The sequence below is a fragment of the Suillus subaureus genome (genome assembly GCF_016647635.1).
Source record: "Suillus subaureus strain MN1 chromosome Unknown BJ212scaffold_13, whole genome shotgun sequence".
In the NCBI taxonomy this organism is placed as follows: Eukaryota; Fungi; Basidiomycota; class Agaricomycetes; order Boletales; family Suillaceae; genus Suillus; species Suillus subaureus.
Window position 1 is genome coordinate 831,968 of NW_024538569.1, and position 23,008 is coordinate 854,975.

Genomic DNA, 23,008 nt, shown 5'->3' on the forward strand with positions numbered 1-23,008 from the left:
CGGGAAGGTAGACTTGCAGAGGCCCTCAGATCTTACAGACAAATAGTGGACGGATGTGATGACGCTGCGAAGGCAAGCTGCCTTGACTGGTCCACTGGCAAGTCTTCGTGATATCAACTGGCTACAATGCTCACCTGCATTTCGCTCAGCATTCAAGCAAGATTACAGCGCGCTTCATGCTGCCACTGGAGTTGCTGACCTAGCTGCAAAGGGAGATGATGCCCTCGCTGCGGGTAATTACGACCGGGCTATCGAGTTATACTCTGCAGCGATCGATCTCGATTTGGCAACCGAAGCCATCTTTGCGAACATATAGGTCATCAAACTGACCCCTTTGTCCTACGTCGGATACCAGTTAGAGCATGCAGCACTTCATGGCGCACAACGCTATGATGAAGTGATTGATGCATTTCACACCATGCTCTTGAAGTTTGAAAATGCTCCTGACGCACAAACACGGGGTGCGCCCCCAAATAACCACACCCTTAAAGATGCTTGACTCTTTCTCCAGCGCTGCGCCGACAATACGTCAATCCATCCGAAGCAGAAAGAACCATTCAAGAGACCATCAAGGCTCATCTCGACGATGCCCCACATCGTTTGCTTAATACCTTTACTGGGCGCTTATGCAATCAAATGGCACAGATTGGTGCGTTCAAAGCAAGCACAGAGTACAAGGAGCTTTTGTCATCAACATTGGTGGGCATAGATCTCCAAAAGGAGCGCATCAAAGATGTCGTGGCGACATACTTCCGTTATGTCATTCTATCACATAGGTGGGAAGAGAAGGAACCGTTGCTGCATGATATCCAGGGCAAGGTGGTATACGACTTGAATCCAGTCGGCGGCATCGTGAAGTTGCAGTCATTCTGTAAAACTGCTCATGATATGGGGTCTCGCTGGACATGGATCGACACCTGTTGCATTGACCAGACTAACAACGTCGAGGTCCAACAATCGGTCAACTCCATGTTTATCTGGTACTGCCACTCAGCACTTACCGTCGTCTACTTGTCGGATGCTGCACCTTCGTCACAGACTGGGGCACTCACAAGTAGCATTTGGAACACGCGAGGATAGACAGTTCAAGAATTCCTGGCCCCAAAATTTGTCCTATTTTATCAGAAGGATTGGTCCCTATATCTCGACGATCGCTCTCTCAACCACAAGGATTCCCTTGCAATCATGCAGGAGATGGGACATGCAACGGGCATAAATGCACAGGCCCTCGTCACCTTCCGTCCAGGGATGAGAGACGCCCGGGAGAAACTTCAATGGGTGTCAGCCCGTGTCACCACATGGCCGGAAGATATTGCATACTCGTTGTTTGGTATCTTCGGCGTCAATCTGCCTGTCATTTATGGCGAGAAGAAGCAAAAGGCTCTTGGGAGGCTCTTGCAGGAGGTTGTAGCTCAGTCGGGTGATATCAGTGCCCTGGACTGGGTGGGACAATCATCCGAATTCAATAGCTGTCTGCCGGCCGACATTACTTCATACAAAGCTCCGTCATACACCCTGCCATCTCTGTATGAAGATAACGTTCAGACGACAATCTCCTCACCCCGAAATGCCATGGCTGTAGATTTGGTTCAGAAAATTTACGCCCTGCTTGACAACATGAGCTCGTTTCGCGAACTGCAGACTGCATTTGCCTTGCATTGCATTTCGTGTCACAGCAGTCAAGCGGAGTCGCGCTCAAGACCAGGAGATATATGAAGTCGAGGCCGACGGGCTTCATGACCTGCTGATCACTACAGGGGACAAGCTGACTCAGTTCTCATCATCACGACCTACTATGCAGACATTCTTGCTTGTCCGTCCGTGGAATCGTTATATCCTCGAGCTTCCTGACTTTGCGGAGCCGTCTGGCCTGGTAGAGCTGCCCGATATTACTGACGACACGCAGAGCGAGGAAGATTATTGGTCTGCGCCTGGGTCTCCATTACAGGGTTCGCCTGACGGGTTCCCTGAAGCACAGGAATCGGTTGTCTCGGAACTGGGCGGTCGAGCGTTGCGATTGGCTGCTCATCTTGAGCAGCCTTTTAGCGCATTTTTGCTGGCACATCAGCGCGGCGGAGAATACAAGAGAATCGCGTCAGACCATGATATCATTGCACAAGTCAAAGACCTTTCTTTTATTCCGGACATGGTCAAGACGCTAGAAATATTGTAGCGGTATGTTGGAAGTAGAGACCTCTCAGCTGTACCGTAACAGTTGCTACTTTGTCTTCGGAGTATGACACTTCTCAGGACAGTGAAAATTCACTGCACGCAATGATCGCAACGATAGTGCGTTGATATCAGATTCGGAGTCAAACGTTACATGATGCGGTCTAAAAAAAAGAAATAACGAGGCATCGGGTCGCCTCCGGGTTCTACGACAATGATGAACACACTCATGGGCAAGAAACGCACATATATGCGTACCGATACCATAATGTGAGGAAATGGAACTACTCGACTTTCTCCATCACCTGGGTCGCGATAGTCCTTTCTCCTCTAGTTTTGAATGTGTTTTTGTTGCTGGTGTATTAGGTTTGTTTTATTAGACTGGGGTGGACTTACTTGCGCTGACGACCTCGGCTCTTAGTGCCAAGGAAGCAGACTGATTTGTGACGATACCATCCTGGACCCGGTGGGCACTGAGCGGCGAGTGGGATGGAACGCTAGCAACGCCTGCAGAACAAGGCCAACGTTCCACGTCCCGAGCCACCACTAGGTCCCAACCTGGATGACAGCGACCACCGATGTCCTGAAGATGGCACAGTGTGGGCAGCAAGCTAGAAGACGAAATGGAACGTACCCTCTCATCTCGTGCCCGAGCTTACGAACAATGAGAGTGTTGAGTTGGAGTGAGCTGGGGTGCTTGACCCATGGTGCGGGCCAGTGCAACCGACTGAGGAGATGCTGAGGAGGCGAACAGGGCGGATAGATGTCAGACACCCAAGAGCCCCGGCGAATGTGGCCAGCAGATGCACGTCAAGAGGATCAGGTGGACCCAGATCCTGTCCACTGTGCCACGAGCGACGCCTGTGAAGGCCAGCAGCTGTGCCGTATCGTTCCATTATGTTGTCTTGTTGCGTTCGTGGATTTTGAGGTTTTGGCTTCAACACCTGAGCAGTCGATGTCGGTTAGTAAGGCAGATAAGAATGTGGCGAGAGCGAGACATGTTTTCGAAGCTTGCTGTTAGACCTGAGCACAATTAGGTGAACATTAATTATCTGGCACATATACAGCATTATGAGGAAGAAACGTACTATATAGCATAGCGTCTGACGGGCTTAATCTAGGGTGTACTAGCAGCGGAAAAGACGAGTGTTAGTAGGATACCAAGTATCGGAGTTGGAGTCGCACGCCACATACACCTTGCTCGAACGTCCAAGACTCCGACATGAGGAAGTCGCACAAGGAAAGAGCTGTGAAGATGAGAGAGATGATGAAGGTTCAATTTTCTAGCGCTCGACGCCGATGGCCACTCGTCACAGGTATGAGGAAACGACATCTCTAAAGGAAGAGGTGGAGCAATGGAATGAAGCTCAAAGAGGGCTGCACAAGAGGAAGGTGCGGTAGTAGACTCCACCATATACGCCAGAAGATGAGACACAGAGTCCTCAAGCAAGCAGCGCACAAAATACCAGACTAGTCCCACCTGAGGCCACCAATCCCGCCCTCGATCATTCATCAGTCTCATCTGTGTCACCACCATCTTCTTCGACGTCAACAAGGCCTGAATATCCGCCCGGCTTGGACATGCGTACCCAACAATCCTATCAGCAACCGAGCTCTTGGTATCCCATTGCCAAGCCATTATCTCGGGTTTCTTCCCCTGTTCCTAGACATCGCCACACCTTCCATCAGATGTTAAGCCAGCACTGCAGCAGTTCCATGCATCAGGGTTTTTTTCTATATCTTCAGTTACGCAAATGCCTTCTGTGGAAATGAGCCCAAGCATCACACCTACCTCTTCGATGTTCTTCGCTCCCGGTTTCGGCATCACCTATCTCACCGAGGTTGCAACACCCTGTTCAACAACATACTCCAAACAATCTTCCAAGTCACCCCCGTGCCCCATTCGATTCCTGCCCCTCACTCACGCCGCAGGGGGAGCCTTTCGGTATAAGTGGGCCAGGATATGATGGGTCTTAACATATACCAGCACGGTCCCGCCTCTTTCCCCAGTATGGAACAATATCATCTGCCCACAACTCCAAATTCTGGTGCACCCTGTGGATCTTCCATAGCAACGAACAGGCCAGCACATCCCTGCCCCGTACCAAACCCACTCGTGTAAGCCTACTACCAACGTCAAATTCCAATACAGCCTCATCCTGGAGGTTCACACTCCACAATATTCTCGAGGAACCCAAAGCTCGCCTCCGCCCACACTGCCCCATGCGTTTTTTGTTCGTGACCGCTTTTGCGTTGCTAATCGTTGCGTGTCGATCGGCATCGACGTTGACAGGCAATGGTCGAGGGTGTGGGCTCGATGAGCGCGTATCCAGTGGCGTGGGACGTGCACGGGGAGGCATGCGAGGAGACGGCAGGAGATCCTTGCGCGGAGTGAGTTTACTCTCGGACGTTATTTTGTTATGCACTGTTGATGTGGTCGTTCTGCGGGCTGGTCGAGGTTACTGAATAAGGTTGGCCTCTTATGAACTCACAAATACTGTGACGCCTTGCTTCCAGCTTTGTATGATGACGGATATCCTAAGTTGAACTTTGAATGAATACCCGTTTTGTGTTAGACTTTATAAGTCGTGACCCTACACTCAGTCGAGGTGCTGTGGAATGACGAGGTCGAGTCTTTGGTAAGAAAGGAAGTCCTAGATTGAATCCAACACAGACCAGCCTGGACTATGGAAGGAGGCGATGTAAGTAATACATATCGGAGACAGAGACTTATGAAACTCTTCAGCGACTGATTTATTCATTTATATCGTTTTGGTAGTTATTGGTGGTTGAACCAGTGATGCCCAACAGTGACCTACTTCGGTGGTATCATATATAACAGCCAAGGAAGCCAGTTCAGTCTCTCCCGATCCAGAGCAGAGATTCGTCAGCAAGATATCCTTCCACGGAGAACGTAACCCCCTCCTTTGCAAGCATCTCCATCTTTCTATTGCACTGTGACCCAGTGTTCTTCTGTCCACCCCTTGCATTCGCGCCAGTGCCCCACTCGCCGGAGAATCCACCAATGTACAGATTCGATGCGATGATGCGATGACAAGGCACAAATGGTGCAAATGGGTTGTTTCGAAGTGCAGAACCAACTACAAAACGAGGTTGTAAGAAGAGACAAAGTGATTGCATTTTTGACACGCACCTGATCGCGGCGAACCCTGCCCAAGAGCAACGCAGATGTCCTTGTACGTCGTGACACGACCGCAAGGGATTGTTCTAGTGAAATCGTATACTGCCCACCGATGCAGAGTGACGCGCTGGAGAAACTATGGAGTAAGGAATGATGGGTAGTCTCAATGCATGCTGCTTGCCTTGCCGTCGTGGGTCTTGAAGGTGCTGCGGTCTTTTTCACTCAAGGGGTAATACATCTTGCCTGTAAAGACAGTTTCATGAGAGCTGTTTGACGTGGGCTATGGAGTCGAATGTCATCCGCGCTTACAGTCTGCCAGATCCTGCATTTCCTCCACGACTGGTACAGAAGCCCTTGAGGTTGTTGTCTTACGTCCATCGATGGCGGACTTCGTTGGGCGCGACTGTGTCCTGACGGCAGGCATTATTCAATAAAGAAATAAAAACAAACTATGTTATTAAGGGATGTGTTAGATACCAAGGTGATACAAGAACGAGCGCAGTGAGCGCTTGAGCTCTCGTGACAGGGGCAAACACGAGTCTCACGCGCGACTTTGATTCAGGGCCGGCAAGATGGTGGCACTCGTCCAACCTCTCAGGCTGTTCGCGAGATATTATAAGAACTATGTAAAAAGCAAGTATTTATCTAGGGAGTGTCCCTAAACCCCATCAGGTATTGCATAATCTAGAAGGCGGTCTGAAATTATGTCTCTGCATTAGACAGCGTCTGTATAACAGCATGGTCGACTTACTACTGGCGCAAACTGCGGAACCCTACACAAGACATTAGAAACGAGACCCTGTGTATTGCAGTGAACTCACATGTGTCCACTCAAGGCTACTTCGTAATAAGTGAGTCCCCACTCTGAGTGCATTGTCCCGTAGGCACCCACGCCATCAACAATGAAACTGTCGTTAGCGATAGGCGTCTGGAATCCTTGTAAACCATCCCCTTGGAATATAATGAGTGAATCGTGGAGCACATCAAACATTACTGGTCACGCACAGGTCATGCTACAAATGATTCCCATCGATTAAAGTGATACAGTTATGATCAAGGACGCACTTACTTTTGAATGGCAATTCTGGTTCTAAATCATCAAACCGTGCGTTAGAACATACGAAGATTAATGATCGAAGGTAAAGTCATACCCGTCAGCAATGAGAATGAAGTCCGCGAGACCGTGCACGATAACGGTCCGCTGGTTCTTCTCGATAACATTCGGTAACACAGAGAAGGCAGGCCGCAAGCTGCTGTCTCTGTTGGGGAAGACATGAATACTTGAGCATTCCGACCACTCTGTGTCAACGGGCGCGTGGATAGCCACTTTTACATTCATTCGGTTGAAGTAGATCGGAGACTCTTGCTCCCTGGATCTGCATCAGCTGGACTGCATTGAGTCAATCATTGAATGGCCTACAGTAAACCTAGGACATCCCATACAGTTGGATACTTGCGTGGAAAAGAAGTTAATATGGTATTCATTAAAATCCTCTTCGACTCACGGTGTCCCAGATGTGATAGATATTGAAGGCGGGGTTAATGATCAGCGCATTATTGTAAATGTCATCCCAGATATTGCAGCCTTCGGCAAAATAGACAGAGTCTCCTGGTAGGGGAAGAAGACCTGCTGGAGGGTATGTGACATGCTTATCCATGTAGCCAGTATAATTGCACGTCGCAGCCTTCTTCTCGAGGTGGTTCATAAACGTCTGACTGGATCCTATCGGTGGGTAACCCGCAAACTAGGTCCAAGTGAAACAAACAGACTTAAAAGAGAAGAGACTAGTGTGTCTTTTCACGAAGTCCACTGCAGGGATCTGCTGTTGCACCACCCACCACGAGATATAGGCTGAGTTTCATGTATAAGCGCTTGACAAAGCCAGTCAAAATGTTATTTACGATCATTGATCCATATCCCCTGCAACGAGAGGTCTAATTGAGTTGAGTTCTCGTAGATATAGTTTGCGATATCTTTGTTAGTCTTAGAATTATGTTCAAAGAGGATGACTGCTGGCTCACAAGGCACGTATGTTCCAGCGTACTGGATACAATTAGCGCAATGCTTGAACCTCTCTGAGAGAGAAACTTACACTTTCACCCGTTAAGTACAGCTTTTTGCCTTTGAGTTCCGAAAAGACATCAAGGAACTGCTGCATGAAGCCGACGAGTTGAGCAGCGACATCGTCCTCATTCCGTGCATTTGGTATGCCTTGGGAAAATCCCGTGCCAACAGGTTGCTCCACCCAAAGGACGGAGGACAGGTTGGTCCAGCTCCATTGATTCACCGTTGGTTTGGCCTGACCCCGGCCCAACTGAAAGGCTTCAAACACCTAAGTTATAAACGAGTCTTGCCGTCAACAAAGAGGCTTACACCGTTCTCTTGCAGCAAACCTTCTAGGGAGGAGCAGCCAGGGCCACCATTCGTCCTTCATCAGGTAGAATATGTCAGGTCTGCGGCGAGGAGCACACCACTCCTGATGACGCACCAAAAAATTAAATCATCAAGACTCCCTTGGGGGCCGGGAGGGAAAAACCAAAAAAAGAGCTGATGTCCTTGATGTCAGCACTTGAAGAACGTGCATAGACCACTCATGCAAACACCTGACGTGTCTCGTTAGGACTGTTGCTGATGGGTAGAAGACCTGCCCAGCTAGGACCAACATCGAAGTCAACAAGTGGAAGGGATCTGCCATCGACGTAAAATTCTGGAAGAACATGGATCAGACGTATTACATATTCACTTGTAGCATTTCAGTCACCTGAGGCTTTGGGATTCGTGAATGTGATATTCTGCACACCATTGCTCTTTACGTTCTGGAGGCCACTAGTCTGCCAACGTTTTGCCGCATCGAGTTGGCGTTCGCGTATCTCGTGCTTGGTCATCATATGACCACTGGTGGCGACCATTGCGAACAGAGCCGCAAATACGGCGAGAAGACGCATCACTGTCGAGCAAGAGAAGGGGTTGAATTTATGGAGGAAAAATAGTGAGTCGTGTGGCGTCGTATTAGAATGAGTATCTCTATCACAATGGGTCCGGAGCGAACATCCAGATAGACCAAATGCGTGTGAGGCGGGTCGCCATGGCATGGAACACATAGCACCACGCGTTCTTCGCGCAGCCCTACGTGGGCATAATCAACTTGGGCCGTAGTTGAACCGTGATTAACACCCATGTGTTGCAGCACAACTGCCGAGTTCTAGCAGCCGGTTTGGCTGAATTAGTTGTGCCTGACGGATGGCAGAACTTTTCCAGCGCATAACCTAGCAGAACCCCCGGCTCAGCAGAGTAATAAGCCATTCAGGTTTAATGACGAATTCGTGTGTTCATTGCATTATAATGAAATACTTACAGCCTAGGTAGTATGAAGTCCTGAAGGCCGTGTAATCGAGCAGATGGTTAAAGACGAACCTAGTAGACATCATAGCAGTGACATGGCTTGAAAAAATGGAAGTCTCGATACGACTATTCGCGCTGCCTCGTGGAATTCATGCCTGCAATGCTGGCAAGACTCATGTGTTGTTAGCCGGATATCAGCGAGGTACCGACAGAATAACTGGACAATTATTCCGGTCCTGTTTCATCATGAACAGTGTCAGAGCCAGGAAAAAATATAGACGACTTACCGTGACGAACTATGTCTCCAAAAGTTAAAGCCCTTGCGATGCCCACCATTGCTAAGGAAGTCTTGTCTTCTGATTCTAAACCCCCCGTGATGCCGACCACTGATGAAGCTCCACCCCCTACCGCGACCAGAAAGGCCCACTCCAAAGCATGTATTCGAAATGCATCACCATTGAGGATTTCATCTTCTTGCACGACAACATCCACATGGTCAAGTGAAGGCAGAAGGATACACGCACTAGCGCATTCACCGGACGGGAAGACAATTGCATGCAGGAAGGAATCGGACTTAAGCTGGGGGTGGCATCAGCCCCACCGGACGCAGGAGATTGTAGATGCCATATACCAGATAACCATTTTAGAATCCGTGGAAATAATAGAAATTGAGAACCTGAGTTTGACTCTGGGGTATGAGCCGGACAAGAAGTATGCAGCATACAGCACTCTGAGAACTTGGTAAAGATTGCGGAGGATGAAAAAATCTCCTGGACCCAGAGACAGTAGGCTTCCTGACATTTGCCGCGACTAGTCTCTAATAACTGATGTTTGTTATGGATGGCAGGCGTCTAAATCAAACCAGGGGTATGTGTCCCTATCTATGGCGTATCCCTAAAGCCCATCAGGTACTGCATAATCTGGAAGGCAGCCTGAGATGTCGGTCTCTGCGTTAGAGCGCATTTGGGTTAAAAACTGTCGACTTACTACTGGCGCAAATTGTGGAACCCTGCAGAATACATTCAAGTTTGAGAAGCATGACGCTGTGTATAGCAGAGAGCTCACATGTGTCCACTCAGGATTACTTCGTAGTAAGTGAGTCCCCGTTCTGAGTGCATTGTCCCGAAGGCACCCACACCATCGACAATGAAACTGTCATTGACGATAGGCGTCCGGAATCCTTGTAATCCGTTCCCTTTGGATAAAATGAGTGGTTTTTGCACCTCAGCGCTTCTGCGCACTCACAAGTCATACTACAAACAATTCATATTGATTGAAGGGATTCACGCAATAGTCAAGAACGCACGTACTTTTGAATGACGATTCTGGTTCTAAGTCATCGAATCAAACATCAGGGTATGGGAGAAGAACTCGTGGATGAAGGCATACCCTTCAGAAATGAGAACAAAGTCAGCGAGACCGTGCACAATGACGGTCCGCTTATTCTTCTCGATAACATTCGGCAACACAGTGAAGGCAGGTGGCAAGCTACCGTCTCCATTTGGGAAGACATTAACGTTGGAACACTCTGTCCACTCTGTGTCATCAGGCGCATGGATGGCATGCTTCACATCCTCGCGGTCAAAGTAGATCGGAGTTTGTGACTGTATGATCGAACCTCTGGGCCTGCGTAAATTGAAATGTTGGGTGCATTATTTAACTACTCACGGGGCGCCAAGCACATCCCACAGAACAGGATACTGGGATGGAGAACGTTAACGGACTAGTGATCAGGTTCCCCCTCGACTCACAGTGTCCCAGATGCGATAGATATTGAAGGCGGGGTTGATGATCAGCGCATTATTGAAAATATCGTCCCAGACATCACAGCCCTCAGCGGCCTCGACCGAGTCCCCTGGCAGAGGAAGAAGGCCGGCTGGAGGGTATGTCACGTACTTGTCTATGTAGCCAGTGTAATTACACTTTGCGGCCTTCTTCTCGAGGTGTTCTGTGAACGTTTGACTGGACCCGATTGGTGAGCAACCTGCAAACCCGGCTCAAGTGAAATAAACTGACTTAAAAGAGAATAGACCAGCATATTTATTAACGAAATCTACTGCAGGAATCTGCTCTTGCACCACATCCCATGACAGTGAAGCTATTCTCCGCGGATAAGCCCTTGAGAGGATACAGAGCGAATCAGAATGTTACTTACGATCACTGATCCACATGCCTTCCAATGAGAGGTCTAATAGAGTGGGGTTCTCGTAGATATAGTTCGCAATATCTTCGTTGATCTTTCATGTATGTTCTTAGAAAAACAAAGACAGACTGACAAGGGACGTATGTTCCTGCGTACTGGTTACAATGAGCATAACGTCCGGACAGTCTTCCAGAAAAACTTACGCTTTCACCCGTCAGATACAACTGCTTGCCTTTCAATTCCGAAAAGACCTCAAGGAACTGCTGCATGAAACCGACAAGTTGAGCAGCAACATCGTCCTCATTCTGTGCGTTTGGAACGCCTTGAGAAAACCCCGTGCCAACAGGTTGTTCAACCCAAAGGATGGAAGAGAGGTTGGTCCAGCTGTGTTCATTCACCGTTGGTTTGGCTTGACCCAAGGACCAACTGAAAGGCTTCAAACTTCCCAGTGAAACGAGTCATAGCATCCAACGAAAGGGGCTTACTCCATTCTCCTGCAGTAAACCTTCGAGTGAAGAGCAGCCGGGGCCTCCATTTGTCCTGGAGGAAGAGCAAGTCACATCAGTGGTAGATCAACACCGACCACTTCCTATCACACACCAAAAAATCAAATCATCGAGACTCCCTTCGGGACCGGGGGGGAAAAACCAGAAAAAGAGCTGTCGTTCGAATCAGTAGAGAACATGCACGGCCCATGATTGACATACCTGACGCGTCTCGTTAGGACTGTTGCTTATTGGCAACAGACCTGCCCAGCTTGGACCAACATCGAAGTCGACCAGAGGGAGGGATGTACCATCGACATAAAATTCTGCACAAACATATCAAACACCGGTGTTTACTGCAGGAGCATTTCATTCACCTGAGGCCCTGGGGTTCGTGAAGGTGATGTTTCGAACACGCTTGCGCTCGACGTCCCCAGCCCCTCCCATCTCTACGGCCCAGCCGGTTTGCCAATGCTGGGCTGCCTCAAGCTGGCGCTCCATCAACACATCCTTGGTCATAAAACGAGCGCTAGCGGCAGTCACTGCTAGTAGAACGACGGGAAGACGCAACATTGTCGAGCAAATCTAATAGCCAGGTGTGACACCAGCGACGTCGCCCAGCCTAATGCATGATGAGACTTTTTATGGTGGTTTAAATTGATCCGTGTGCGTTTTCTGTGACATGTTCATACAAGCATGGGAGGCTCCAAGGAAAGATGTGGCCTAACAAGTGATGGGGTGGGCTTAGCTAGCCAGCTGACCCGAGTATATCTAAATGTGTCGAGCTGCTGGTTGACACTAGTACGGCTTGATAATTGCAACGCATAAATCGTAGATAGGTCATCATAGTAGCATACATAGTAGTGGCCCTAGCCATAATATATATAGGTCTGGTCAATCCCATGTTACCAAATTAGTGCTCGTCTTGATAGCCTCTTCTTCAAGCTTCAAGTCTTATAGCAGAACGTCTGACAGGTATCAAAAGGTTTAAAATCGTCTAATACACGTTTTATTCAGTAATCAGTCTAGATTTCTTCAGGCCCTTTGCGTCTCTTGCTTGAGTTTTTTGATGGCTCTCCTCAGGGACAAGTATGCGCGCTCCCGAGGTCGCGGTACCGCCAATTAGGGGCCTTACATGAGGCCCAATCTATCACACGTCAACCATGACGGTGGTGAGCGGCAATATCATATTACACCACTTCACAGAAGGGGAGGCAAAACACAAGTCCGCACAAAATACTCGTGAAAACGACTGTCTTTTGTGAGCTCCGGGTGAAATGTCGTGAGCATATGTCGTCCCTGCCGTAATGCAACAATACTTTGTGAATCGTGTAGACCGGAGTCGCCTCCGGCGTGTGCCATCAACTTCTGTGACTTTGGCACAAGGTTAATCGGTAAGCGAGCGATGATTTCTATTGGTGGGTTCTCCGTGGATGGATGTATTGCTAAAACAACCTGATCGAGTCCAATGAATACAACGTCGCGGATGAGGGCAAAACACGCACAGGAGCACGAATGAATACACCCATGAACGGAGTGGTTGGATCCCGCAGACCCTCTATTGAAAGAGCTGCCTCGAACGACTCGACCTTCGCGAGACGGTGTCAACAGAGGAAGAACTGCAAAACATGATATTCATACCTGTGAACCCCAACCATTCCGAGCAACAGTGACTGATATTCCGCCGAGAAGTTCCTGGCCACCTTTTTTGGTATTCTCAACTGCCTGTGCAAGAAGAATCGCTCCGGCACAAGTTCCCCACACGGGCTTCTTTTGCAGAAATGTCCGCAGAGGTTCTAAAAGCCCAGCGAGCTTAGCGAGGAGTGCAATAGTGGTGGACTCTATCGGAAGATATGAGTGAGTTTAGGTAAATTGACGCTTGTCTCACCCCCTCCGGGGATTATCAGAGCATCACACGCTGAAAGATCTTCTACAGTCCGAACAAGAACGACCGCAATTTTCTTCTGGCATGAGAGCTTTTGCAGGGCAGTCTGATGTTCTGCGAAAGCTCCTTGAAGAGCTGTATTTTCCAGATGAAACAATGCATATACTATCCCAGCACACATACCGTACTTACCTAGTATGCCGATGGCAACGTTGTTGCTGACCTGGACATGGGCCATGATGAGAAAGAGTGGCACTGAATCGATCTGTTGTACACGTCACAGAACTCACGGAAACACATGCGAATTCCAGGCGGAATAATACGGATCGAATCAGTTAGAACATGTGGTCTTCAAGGAGGAGAAAATTTGTCGGTTGGCCGACGGCCCGCAGAGCGTGGGACTTTTTCAGGCATAAGTGATGACACGATGACTAAGACCCGGGCTGTTTTTCACTCTCACCGCAACCACCATCATGTCTGAGCTCGACGCTGACCTCTATGGCGGTATATATTCTCAAACCTTTGCGATTTGTCTAGTTTTGATTTAACACCTTCCTAGATCTCTACGGCAACGACGAGTCTGAATTTCCAACTTCAGCAGAAAACGGCGACCAATCTAAACTAGAAGAGTCTTTCCCATCGGAAGCGCCCCCTCAAGCACCTGCTATTTCCGCTGTGAAAGCTCCTCCGCCGACACCATCAAAACAACCTTCACCGGTCGTGCCGGCCGCTGCCGTCAAAGCACCTGCAACCGAGACCTATCCAGTGCAGACTTACGAAGAATACGCGTCAACCACTGCTCAATCTGGACCTCCTGCCTACGCTGCTCCCGCTACACAGCAGATACCAACTTACCAGCAACCTCAGTCCGACTATTCACCAGACTTGGGCCAACATGAAGGTGTGGGTAGTTATGACCGCCAACATAGCCACGAGCGAAGTGTGCGACCCTCAGAGATGAAGGATGAAGGGTGAGTTGCATAGGACAGTTCTACTAACTTCCTATAAAAACTTGGGTCATGCATTTTCGCTGGGAAATATTGGATCTTAGTCGTTGACGGTCAATAATACCGACGTAGTTGTTCGGTCATCGTCACGCCTAGCTACTCAGCTATGTCGACTAGGACGACTAGTCTAGCTCTAGCATATTCGCGTTCTCTACGTCCAGTCTAAGCTAGGCTAGTCATAACGCGAACAGACAGTAGCGTCTTTCCTTTTCTCCTCTGTCATAAAACCCCCTGTCTCTACAGAAACTAATAACGAGCTTTGCTTTTCATATCGTACGCTCAATTACGGACGTCCGAACGTATTCGACCATGTTGCCTCGCGCGTGCGACACTATCTATAGCAAGATGTTCATTGGCGGTCTCAACTGGGACACAACCGATGGTACTTACATCATTATTACTTGCTCTGTACCATTCGGTAGTACTAAAATAAGGTCGTTCGCGGCAGAGTCCCTCAGGAATTACTTTTCCCAGTTCGGTAAAGTAGATGCATGCACGATCATGCGCGATGCTGCTGGCCGGTCGAGATGCTTTGCCTTTTTGACCTTTGAGGATCCCGCAAGCGTTAATGCGGTGATGGTGCGGGAGCACTTCCTAGATGGCAAGATTGTACGTACAATGTTGTATCTAGCATTGGAGTCTATTTACCCATTACCCAAGATTGATCCAAAGAGAGCAATACCTAGACAAGAGCACCAACGCGCCACAAAACTGTTCATCGGCGGTCTTGCAGGGAGTGTGACATCCGAGTCGATGCGAGATTTCTTCTCGCAGTTTGGCAAGGTCATTGATTCGACCGTCATGTTAGACCGTGAGACAGGGAGAAGCAAGGGTTTTGGATTTGTTTCATTTGAAGACACAAATGTCCAACCCTTCCTCGGTTTTGGGAACCTAGAGATCGATGGGAAATTGGTATGTGACGAACGTGCTATATCTATAAATAGACACATTCATTCACGGACTTTATTTAAGATTGATGTGAAGCTGGCGCAACCGCGTTACCAGCGCGACAACTTCAGTGAGGACGGCGGTCAACAGCAGTACACCAACAAGGGCGGGAATTTCAATGCAGCAGCTAACTCTATGCCCGCGGCTCCCTCGGGCAACACTCCATTTGATCCTCAAGCTCTTGCCGCTTTGTACACCCGCATGTTCCAAATGGCAGGCGGAGGCGGCATGATGGGAGGTATGGGTATGAGTATGAATCCAGGCATGACCCCGGGGATAAATCCAGGCATGATGGGTGGCATGGGTGGTTATGGTGGCGCAGGCATGGGCATGGGCAGGGGTGGCATGGGAAGTCCCGCAATGGCAAGTGGTATGGGTGGAGGACCAGGAATGGGTAGTGGTATGGGGCGAGGGGGACAGGGCATGGGGGGTGGTGGCACACCCACAGGGCCTGCCAGCCTAGGTCCGAATGTCCCACGAGGTCCACGAGGAACACAAGGTGGTCCGGGTGGTCCTGGTGGTCTTGGCGTTGGCCCACAACGTGCGGGACAACGAGGGCAGCACAGCTACCATCCCTACGCGCGCTAGTTCTCGTGAGATCGCTGGATTCGCATTGTCATTAACTTATCAATTCAAAAGCTGGCCCGTGTACGCATGAAGATGATGGACCTTTCATATGCATTTATACACAGTAGTCTTGTTCGTCATTTTCGCCTTTTTTTTTAAGTACAGTTCCTGTAGTATGTTCAGAAGCCGTATGGAATGGCCTATGTATATTGCTAGGTTCCATAAATATTTGGCCAGGTTTTGGACAAATCCAGGTTCATTCAAACAGATAACAACAACTCGAGCACATTGCATTTGCTGATGCTAAACAAATACTTCCGTTAGATCTGTCAATATTCTCGGAGCTCGAACGTGTAGACATCTTCCCAATCTTTCTAGCTATCAGTTCTACGGGATTTCCCAATTTCAGAGCATCAACACTCACAGAGACCGCAATACAACTCGAACCGTGGGCAAGGTGCCTACCGTGTGCCCTCAAGATGCCTCCTCATGTGGACGCAGTCATAGTATTCCGTGCCATCCAGAAAGGAGCCAGCTTTTCTAAGGAGCAAGTGCGCCAGAATGCTGTCAAGGCTGAAAAACAATATTCTAAGCTCATTAATACGCTCACCCGAGCTGGCCTCAAAGCTGTTGGGAGGCGTGGAGAGAGCCAGGGCCAGTTACTTGTAATGGTGACTTGCCCGCAGAAGGTGCTTTCAAACCTTATTCATTGTGAACGGTGAGTTTCACAATGAATTCACCCTCCATATTCTTATGCATCAACAGACATTCGGACTTTTTGTACGGACTTCCCATGTCTAAGTTGCCGTCCGCGAACGACTTTGAATCAGGCCCACTATCTCCCGCCGACCGCATCCGTTTGATCCACGGATTCATATCCTCCACTCCCGAAGATGGAGGCTTGGGTATTATTCCGGGGCGAAAAGAGTGGGGTCTTGTGGAGTCCGTAATGGCACTTCACGATCACGACTTCAACGATCACTGGATACATCTATGGACACGGCACCGAATAGCGAGCGTGGAACTCGAAAAGATTCGAGACCAGGTTTGTCCCAATTATTTTCGTTCCGTATACATCATTATAATGATGTTGTCCTAGTTTGGAGATTCCGTTGCGCTCTATTTTTTCTTCCTTACAGCATATACACGGGCTTTGATATTTCCCGCGGCACTTGGCGCTATCTATTATCTCTTCGGGAGACCTTACTCTGCTTTATACTCCACTTTACTCCTTCTGTGGTCAATTGCGTTCGTCGAATGGTGGAGACTGCAAGAGCGTATCCTATCAATCAGATGGTGCACTCGTGGTTCGTGGCGCGTTGAAAAGCGGAGGGCTGATTATCTCCCGAGCTTCCCCTGGTGGAAGCAGGAGATGCGCATGATGGCTGGCTTACCAGTCATACTGCTCTTTGCGACCATTCTTGCGGCTATATTGACAGGCATATTCGTCCTGGAAGCTTTTGTGACGGAGCTTTACAAGGGTCCCGGCCATAGATATGTGGTAAGCTTACTTATGCCTGCCGCTTACCGCCTTTCTGAGCATCATTCATTTAAGTCCTTCGCTCCAACGATACTTTTCTCACTCGTTGTTCCTCGGTTACTCGCAATCTACCAGAAATATGCCACGAACTTCACGGATTGGGAAAATCACGAGCATCAATCGAAACATAGTTGGTCTCTTTCATTGAAGGTCTTCACACTCTCGGCGGTGAATGCTTATCTCGGCCTTGCGCTGTCCGCATTCGTTTACGTCCCCTTTGGCGAAAGTGTTATGCACTTCGTCCAGTCACACTTGTTCACAGATGGTCGTCGTGCGTTGGCCTTCCTGGACAGATTCAATATCAATTTCAACGCCACGTCCCATCTCGGTGCTAGAGGAGGTGATGGGAAAAAAATCAGTGCAGTCGGACTCAGTTTATGGGAGTGGGATAGGAAAAATGCGCGACGCAAGTTGAATTCATCGAGGCTTCAGGAGCAGATGTTCGCCTTTTCGGTCACAAACCAAGTGGTGGATACCTTCACGGCTATTGGTTTGCCATATATCCTCCGTGCCGTGGAGTCGTTCCGCAATGGAAAAGGTTTTCGGAACGGTAATGGAAAGGTACACGGGAAGAAAAAGCGGGTAGCGTTTGATGACGAACCTGTGGGGCATGATGTACACGGCAGAGAGGAGCGCGAATTCCTCGAGCGTGTTCGGAGCGAAGTGGCGCTGCCAGAGTATGATGTGTTCACGGACTACAGCGAGATGGTGACACAGTTCGGCTACGTCGCTCTTTGGTCAACAATATGGCCACTTGCACCAGCGATGGCACTTTTCAACAACTACATTGAAGCACGCTCTGATGCGTTTAAAATCGCAGTGCACACCCGACGACCGACGCCTATTCGAACGGATTCGATAGGGCCGTGGCTCGAGTCTCTATCATTTCTTACATGGTTGTCGGCTCTCACGAACTCTGCGCTGGTATATCTCTTCCGTCCCCCTAATCAACAAGAACATGAGCTTGGGACCATGGTGGATGCGAATGTGACTGATGAGTCACAGCATCACCGATATGGTCTCGCTGCAACCCGGGAACTTTTGATGTCCGCTCTGTTAATCGCGATGTTAGCGTCCCATGGCTATCTCGTGATGCGTGCCGCCGTCCGACATATCTTGAACCGTGCCATATGGACGGGAAGCAGGGAGAAGAAGGAGGCAGAACGCGTGGAGCGGGAGATGAAGGATAAATATCTGAGTAGCCTCGGGCAGTGCGCGCCGGGTGAAAATGGGGTGTTGGAAACGACGGGCGAGTGGGCCACCTTCTGGGCGACAGACGAGGGGATGGATGATATAAAGAAGATGCTGAAAGATGCTTGAGTCGCGAGATTGTGGGTCGAGGTATTATGCACTAAGTGACAATCGATAAGTTACAGGCCAACTAGCAGATGGAGATCTAATACATTTGGGACGAACAACGAACTTTGGACAAGCCTAGTTTGCGTGTGTTGTGCGTGTATATCCATAACTTATGTCTTATGGTGTTTACTCAATGATGTTCAACAACGTGCATCTTCTCATTTGCCCACCATGTCATTCGACCTTGCCACGACCTCGGCTCATCAATACCATCTTTCCCGTCAATTCATTACATGACAACCACGAGCCCGGAGCGGCAAGCAGTTGATTCATTCACTGCGACCGCTAGTGTTGCCCTCCTGAGAGGGACTCTATCCTTGCTAGTTCATGACTCTCCCCCTACGTTTCCTTGATCACTGGTCAGGCCATCATGCTCGTTTAGTTTCAGTTTCGGAGTTGGCGTCGACAGTTCACACGCATGACGAAATGGATGCGCTCACCGCTACTTTCAATCGAGGTTCTTTGCGGGCCTAGATTCTTGATTATGTTACCCTGGACCTGGCGGACTGAGGGGCGAACAGGTGGAACGTCAGACACCTGCAAGCTCCACGCGATCCGGAGACTGAGCTACTGGCGGGCATCCTCGGTTTCCTAAACAAGGAACCCAAGTTCCACATCCTGAGTCATCCACAAAGTTCCGACGTGGACAGCAACGAATGCCGATGCCCTGAAGATGGCACGATGTCAGTGACAGGCCAGAAGATGAAAGTGTAACTCGTTTTTTTGCGCAAGCTTACGGGGCAGCGAGAGTGTTGAGTTTACAGGGGCTGGGGCGCCTGAACCAATGTGGACCAGTGACCAGACCGGGGAGATTGGCGTGCTGAAGAGGCGAGCAGCATAAAGCTAAGAGAGATGGTCGAATACCCGATAGCCGCCTCGGCGAATGTGCCTAACGGCGCCGTAGGCGATGGTCAGCAGTTGCAGGAGTACGTCTTTCAGTGGCTTCTTCACAATGTCCTCAAATATGAAAACTTGATGCACGCTGGAGTTTTCATCAGTAAGGTAAAGTACTGAACGTCAGGTGTGAGGCTATGAATGTGGCGCACGCAAGACATCCCCGTGGCTATTTCAAGTTGCTGGCGACCTGGGTGCAATCAAGAAAACAAAGCCTCAGTCATCTAAGACATAGGGTACATACCTCGGAGCATAATGCCGTGCGATGACGGGTGGGGTGGTCGCACAAGAATACTGGTTGTGGAATGGACGCAAGGCTGTCGGTACCACCGTACCAGGATACCAATGCGATGCGTGTATCCACTTCACATCATATCTCATTCCAGCATTTGGTATGGGTCAAGCAAGACAAGAAGAGAGAGCAGAAGAACAAGCGGGTGAAGGAATGAAGCGCTGGCAGGACGTGACTGGGGTGTTTTATACACCACAGCAAGCGGCTGACATTATTTCATTTGGACCAAAGGGGACCTTCGCATATGTAAATGCGTCTTGATCTGGACATTTTGGAGACTGCATCGGACCCTCATGCATATGCTCGCATGAATACAAACACAAGTTCTACTAGCTATGAACACGAGGTGGTGTATTGTGCAGCATGCTAAGAAGTTCCACGATAACAAGCAACGTACAAATACATAATTGAGCATGCAGTTCCTCTTACAGCTGTATTTACGTGCTCAACGTCACGATCAACGGCTTCCGAGTTCGAACATGCAATCCACGTGCGCACACATCTCCCATGGTAGGACATCACCTTTGTCAGAAACTCCTTGTACATAAAAGCGTAACCCTCTTCCGTCCATCACGTTTTTCGGCAGAATCGTCGAATCCACATAAAATCTATTAGCGCGCCCATCTAGACCTGTTGTTCCAATGAACATCGCAGCCGTGGGCTCCGCAACACTTCCCGAGAGGGAGTGCGGGTTAACGTAGATATTGAAGTAGAGAAATGAGGGGAATCGTTCTTTGGTATCGTCTAGAATCCATGCAGGATTCGGGTCTTCTGGTGAGGATATCGCTTGTAACGTGAGACGTGGAAGAAGAGATGTAATGTCCCAGGCGAGAAGCCCGCTGAGATCAGTTGAAGGGGAGGTGAGGGGCTTGGTGCTTTGGAATTTAGCCCACAGAATCCCGGGGGTTCCCTTCGAGGCACGGGCAGTGGAAGAAGATGAATATACGGCAAGTTGACCTAACGAGACTGAAAAATCAAGTGGTCGAGATGGATCTTCGGTAACAAAACCGATGATCAAGCCAATGGCAATCGACGCGTTAACTACGTCGGGGGGCAGCGAGAAGCTAAGAACTTGTCTGGTCCAACCGTTCTTGAGATAAGACTGAGTGGATGCCCCGACATTGACCTCTGGGAGGTCTCCGCTACCCTCCATCAACGGCTTTACGAAAAGTCCAAGGTCAAGGTCGGTCCCCTCACAAGCGACAGTTTTGTAAACGATGTTAACGTCATATGACACAAGGGAGGTCACATTCAACGACTGCACAGGGAGCCAGATGCACCGAAACATTGCATCATCGGCCGTACTGCCAGCACAAGAAATGGAAACTTTAAGGGTATTCCCTCCATTCCATGCGTCGCTCATATCCAACATGGATGACGCTAAAGGGAGTGATTCTGGACGATCATTACTTTCCCACATCACAGATGGTCGCGGCCACACTAAATTCCCAATGGAACTTTGCTTGTCGACGTCAGTCCAACCGTCCACTGTCCGAAGAACATTCACGCCTTCGACAAACCACGAACGCCCGACTCCTGGAGAGAACGACGTGTAAAAAACCAGCTGGGCGGGGTCAGGAGGGGTGGCGTGTACGAAGAATGACGATACTGGCTTGAACGGATCGTGAGGACATTCAGGCTCTCCTGGACGCCTAGGAGTATCAGGCACGGGGACCACCTCTTGAGGGTCTGCGGGACCGATCCATAACTTGCGCTCATATTCCCACCATTGGTCCCAGTTCCATCCAGGCTTGTCTTGTTCGCTCTCCCATGTCCACGCTTGCCCGAAAAGGGCGACACTCAGGCCAAGTGATTGGGGATCGATATGTGTCATGGCCTTGTAGGAACCGAATCCTCCTCCACCGTGCGATCCTCGGCCCCAGACATCAACACCTGTAAAGATGCTTTGAAGAGACTTGATGGAGGAAATAGAAGACCTCTTCGCATCATCACTGATCAGCGCTGGATCCAAGCTCATGAAATACTGGGCAGTGAGAGCTGGAAAAGATGGCGGCCACTTATGCAATACGCTTGAGCTAAAGGCGGCGAATGTGAACACGAACTTACAAAGTAGTTTGTGAACAATGCATCAGACGAGAGGAAAAATGGCAGATTTAGGCTGTTCAATCGATCCTGCCACCTCACTTGGCCATTGAATATCACACTGTCGTACCTGTGATATGAATTGGGTCAGGAAAATTTGTTATACACTTTTGATCCGCCTTGGGCTCACCAAATAGTTTGGGCATGGGAACCAACTTTGGTTACAAGCTCGGATCTCAAAAGTAAAATCCATCCAGCAAGCGCCCGCGCTTGTTCCGGGCCCCCTCGAAGCGGGCATTCGATATTCAGGAGATAGCCATCAAACCCGCGCTGACGAGCAAGCTCTGCTAAAACTGAGGCATAGTGTCTTGACATGGGGATCGAATCTGTACGTAAAGTTGGGCCTGCGCCCGCCTGAGGACATCCAACTATCAGCCGGAGGCAATCAGCTTCTCCAGATCCCTCAAATATTCTGGAACGGGGTGAGTGGGTGCGGGTTATGTAATGATGCTTTATGGAGCTCACAATGTTCCGAGCATCTTAACCCCTTGTCGATGTGCAGCATTGATCCATCCTGATGGAGGAACAGTAATTCTGTGATGCGAGAAGCTGGCGCAGGTGATGAGGTACGATAAGGTAGTCAATTAGGTCAATGTACTATACGAATGTGTCACATAAAGGCCAAAAATTGAATGTATAGCACAAGCCAGAAGGAGATTCTGTATACCCTCCCTATGCAGAATGGAAGACCGAGTCATTTCATTACGGCTACTGATCATGACATAAATCAACCGAGTCACCTACTCACTTTATAATCGTGGCACACCTTTGATAGGCAGGTCAGTGGGGCATCGTGGAAGAGCATGAGTTTTGCTTCTTCACCAAAAGCTTCCCTTTCCGGTTCAATGATTCTGCAAACTGAGGACGGGCCTGGTACTCCAAGACAGCCATTAACTTTTCGTGAGGGAGACTAGCCCACTGATCAAGCTCGGCCAGAGACTCAAAGTAGGGTGCCTCGTCGCCAACAAGTTTTCCATGTCCAGTTCCTCGCAGAGGCATGTCGTTCCACGAATTCAAGCTGGTAGCGGTAGTTGATGTCGATGATTGAACTGAGCGTGGGAAATAGCAGTGGGGTTGTTGTGTATGATGAACTCTCCCCCAAACCATTCTTTTTTTCCCGTTGTTATGACG

General features: G+C 49.3%; 7 protein-coding genes across 7 annotated transcripts; 2 read left to right on the forward strand and 5 right to left on the reverse strand.

Annotated features, from left to right (window-relative positions):
• Nucleotides 1-2,653: 2,653 nt before the first annotated feature.
• Nucleotides 2,654-3,087, reverse strand: BJ212DRAFT_1350317 (uncharacterized protein). The gene is made up of 2 exons (XM_041335496.1): nucleotides 2,829-3,087; nucleotides 2,654-2,780 (listed from the first exon to the last, which is right to left on the reverse strand). The coding sequence occupies exons 1-2, from the start codon at nucleotides 3,063-3,065 to the stop codon at nucleotides 2,667-2,669; spliced, it is 351 nt and encodes a 116-aa protein (XP_041193958.1). The 5' UTR covers nucleotides 3,066-3,087; the 3' UTR covers nucleotides 2,654-2,666.
• A 1,938-nt stretch (nucleotides 3,088-5,025) lies between these two features.
• On the reverse strand, nucleotides 5,026-8,221 carry BJ212DRAFT_1299213 (Alpha/Beta hydrolase protein; the record flags this gene model as incomplete). The annotated part of the gene is made up of 18 exons (XM_041332830.1): nucleotides 5,026-5,270; nucleotides 5,324-5,413; nucleotides 5,621-5,721; nucleotides 5,789-5,910; nucleotides 6,063-6,084; nucleotides 6,133-6,262; nucleotides 6,317-6,324; nucleotides 6,381-6,401; nucleotides 6,463-6,687; nucleotides 6,732-6,763; nucleotides 6,817-7,056; nucleotides 7,078-7,163; nucleotides 7,214-7,355; nucleotides 7,405-7,644; nucleotides 7,686-7,740; nucleotides 7,801-7,859; nucleotides 7,916-8,019; nucleotides 8,074-8,221. 18 exons carry the CDS (start codon nucleotides 8,219-8,221, stop codon nucleotides 5,026-5,028), a joined length of 2,070 nt encoding a protein of 689 aa, XP_041193959.1.
• A 1,002-nt stretch (nucleotides 8,222-9,223) lies between these two features.
• On the reverse strand, nucleotides 9,224-12,143 carry BJ212DRAFT_1429768 (Alpha/Beta hydrolase protein). Its single transcript, XM_041337677.1, has 16 exons — nucleotides 11,660-12,143; nucleotides 11,505-11,608; nucleotides 11,398-11,456; nucleotides 11,283-11,337; nucleotides 11,001-11,231; nucleotides 10,931-10,952; nucleotides 10,810-10,881; nucleotides 10,671-10,752; nucleotides 10,406-10,616; nucleotides 10,323-10,354; nucleotides 10,044-10,274; nucleotides 9,965-9,985; nucleotides 9,900-9,907; nucleotides 9,720-9,849; nucleotides 9,286-9,663; nucleotides 9,224-9,233 (listed from the first exon to the last, which is right to left on the reverse strand). Exons 1-15 carry the CDS (start codon nucleotides 11,853-11,855, stop codon nucleotides 9,549-9,551), a joined length of 1,569 nt encoding a protein of 522 aa, XP_041193960.1. The 5' UTR covers nucleotides 11,856-12,143; the 3' UTR covers nucleotides 9,224-9,233; nucleotides 9,286-9,548.
• A 41-nt stretch (nucleotides 12,144-12,184) lies between these two features.
• Nucleotides 12,185-13,544, reverse strand: BJ212DRAFT_1350363 (SNO glutamine amidotransferase). The gene is made up of 5 exons (XM_041335497.1): nucleotides 13,360-13,544; nucleotides 13,171-13,302; nucleotides 12,924-13,123; nucleotides 12,788-12,871; nucleotides 12,185-12,737 (listed from the first exon to the last, which is right to left on the reverse strand). The coding sequence occupies exons 1-5, from the start codon at nucleotides 13,403-13,405 to the stop codon at nucleotides 12,483-12,485; spliced, it is 717 nt and encodes a 238-aa protein (XP_041193961.1). The 5' UTR covers nucleotides 13,406-13,544; the 3' UTR covers nucleotides 12,185-12,482.
• A 515-nt stretch (nucleotides 13,545-14,059) lies between these two features.
• Nucleotides 14,060-15,939, forward strand: BJ212DRAFT_143060 (uncharacterized protein). Its single transcript, XM_041337688.1, has 7 exons — nucleotides 14,060-14,138; nucleotides 14,219-14,556; nucleotides 14,623-14,783; nucleotides 14,835-15,086; nucleotides 15,147-15,417; nucleotides 15,461-15,479; nucleotides 15,557-15,939. The coding sequence occupies exons 2-7, from the start codon at nucleotides 14,484-14,486 to the stop codon at nucleotides 15,708-15,710; spliced, it is 930 nt and encodes a 309-aa protein (XP_041193962.1). The 5' UTR covers nucleotides 14,060-14,138; nucleotides 14,219-14,483; the 3' UTR covers nucleotides 15,711-15,939.
• Nucleotides 15,940-16,168: 229 nt separating this feature from the next.
• BJ212DRAFT_1270299 (calcium-activated chloride channel-domain-containing protein) lies at nucleotides 16,169-18,549 on the forward strand (the record flags this gene model as incomplete). The annotated part of the gene is made up of 4 exons (XM_041330880.1): nucleotides 16,169-16,407; nucleotides 16,455-16,734; nucleotides 16,789-17,190; nucleotides 17,245-18,549. The coding sequence occupies 4 exons, from the start codon at nucleotides 16,169-16,171 to the stop codon at nucleotides 18,547-18,549; spliced, it is 2,226 nt and encodes a 741-aa protein (XP_041193963.1).
• Nucleotides 18,550-20,231: 1,682 nt separating this feature from the next.
• BJ212DRAFT_1270083 (glycoside hydrolase family 85 protein) lies at nucleotides 20,232-22,876 on the reverse strand (the record flags this gene model as incomplete). The annotated part of the gene is made up of 6 exons (XM_041330854.1): nucleotides 20,232-21,791; nucleotides 21,842-21,947; nucleotides 22,008-22,289; nucleotides 22,343-22,426; nucleotides 22,476-22,549; nucleotides 22,700-22,876. The coding sequence occupies 6 exons, from the start codon at nucleotides 22,874-22,876 to the stop codon at nucleotides 20,232-20,234; spliced, it is 2,283 nt and encodes a 760-aa protein (XP_041193964.1).
• Between the last annotated feature and the right edge of the window lie 132 nt (nucleotides 22,877-23,008).

Bases quoted from the DNA above. Each gene is read 5' to 3' on its own strand.
- BJ212DRAFT_1350317 (XM_041335496.1), bottom strand. From the start codon at position 3,065: ATGGAACGATACGGCACAGCTGCTGGCCTTCACAGGCGTCGCTCGTGG. The intron at 2,781-2,828 runs GTAAGCTCGGGC...TTCGTCTTCTAG, and splicing joins ACTCAACACTCTCATTGTTC to CTTGCTGCCCACACTGTGCC.
- BJ212DRAFT_1429768 (XM_041337677.1), bottom strand. From the start codon at position 11,855: ATGTTGCGTCTTCCCGTCGTTCTACTAGCAGTGACTGCCGCTAGCGCT. The intron at 11,232-11,282 runs GTAAGCCCCTTT...GGAAGTTTGAAG, and splicing joins GTTTACTGCAGGAGAATGGA to CCTTTCAGTTGGTCCTTGGG. The intron at 10,355-10,405 runs GTGAGTCGAGGG...TCTCCATCCCAG, and splicing joins TCTATCGCATCTGGGACACT to TATCCTGTTCTGTGGGATGT.
- BJ212DRAFT_1350363 (XM_041335497.1), bottom strand. From the start codon at position 13,405: ATGGCCCATGTCCAGGTCAGCAACAACGTTGCCATCGGCATACTAG. The intron at 13,124-13,170 runs GTGAGACAAGCG...ATCTTCCGATAG, and splicing joins TCTGATAATCCCCGGAGGGG to AGTCCACCACTATTGCACTC. The intron at 12,872-12,923 runs GTATGAATATCA...CGTCTCGCGAAG, and splicing joins GGAATGGTTGGGGTTCACAG to GTCGAGTCGTTCGAGGCAGC.
- BJ212DRAFT_143060 (XM_041337688.1), top strand. From the start codon at position 14,484: ATGTTGCCTCGCGCGTGCGACACTATCTATAGCAAGATGTTCATTGGC. The intron at 14,784-14,834 runs GTACGTACAATG...CCATTACCCAAG, and splicing joins ACTTCCTAGATGGCAAGATT to ATTGATCCAAAGAGAGCAAT. The intron at 15,087-15,146 runs GTATGTGACGAA...ACTTTATTTAAG, and splicing joins TAGAGATCGATGGGAAATTG to ATTGATGTGAAGCTGGCGCA.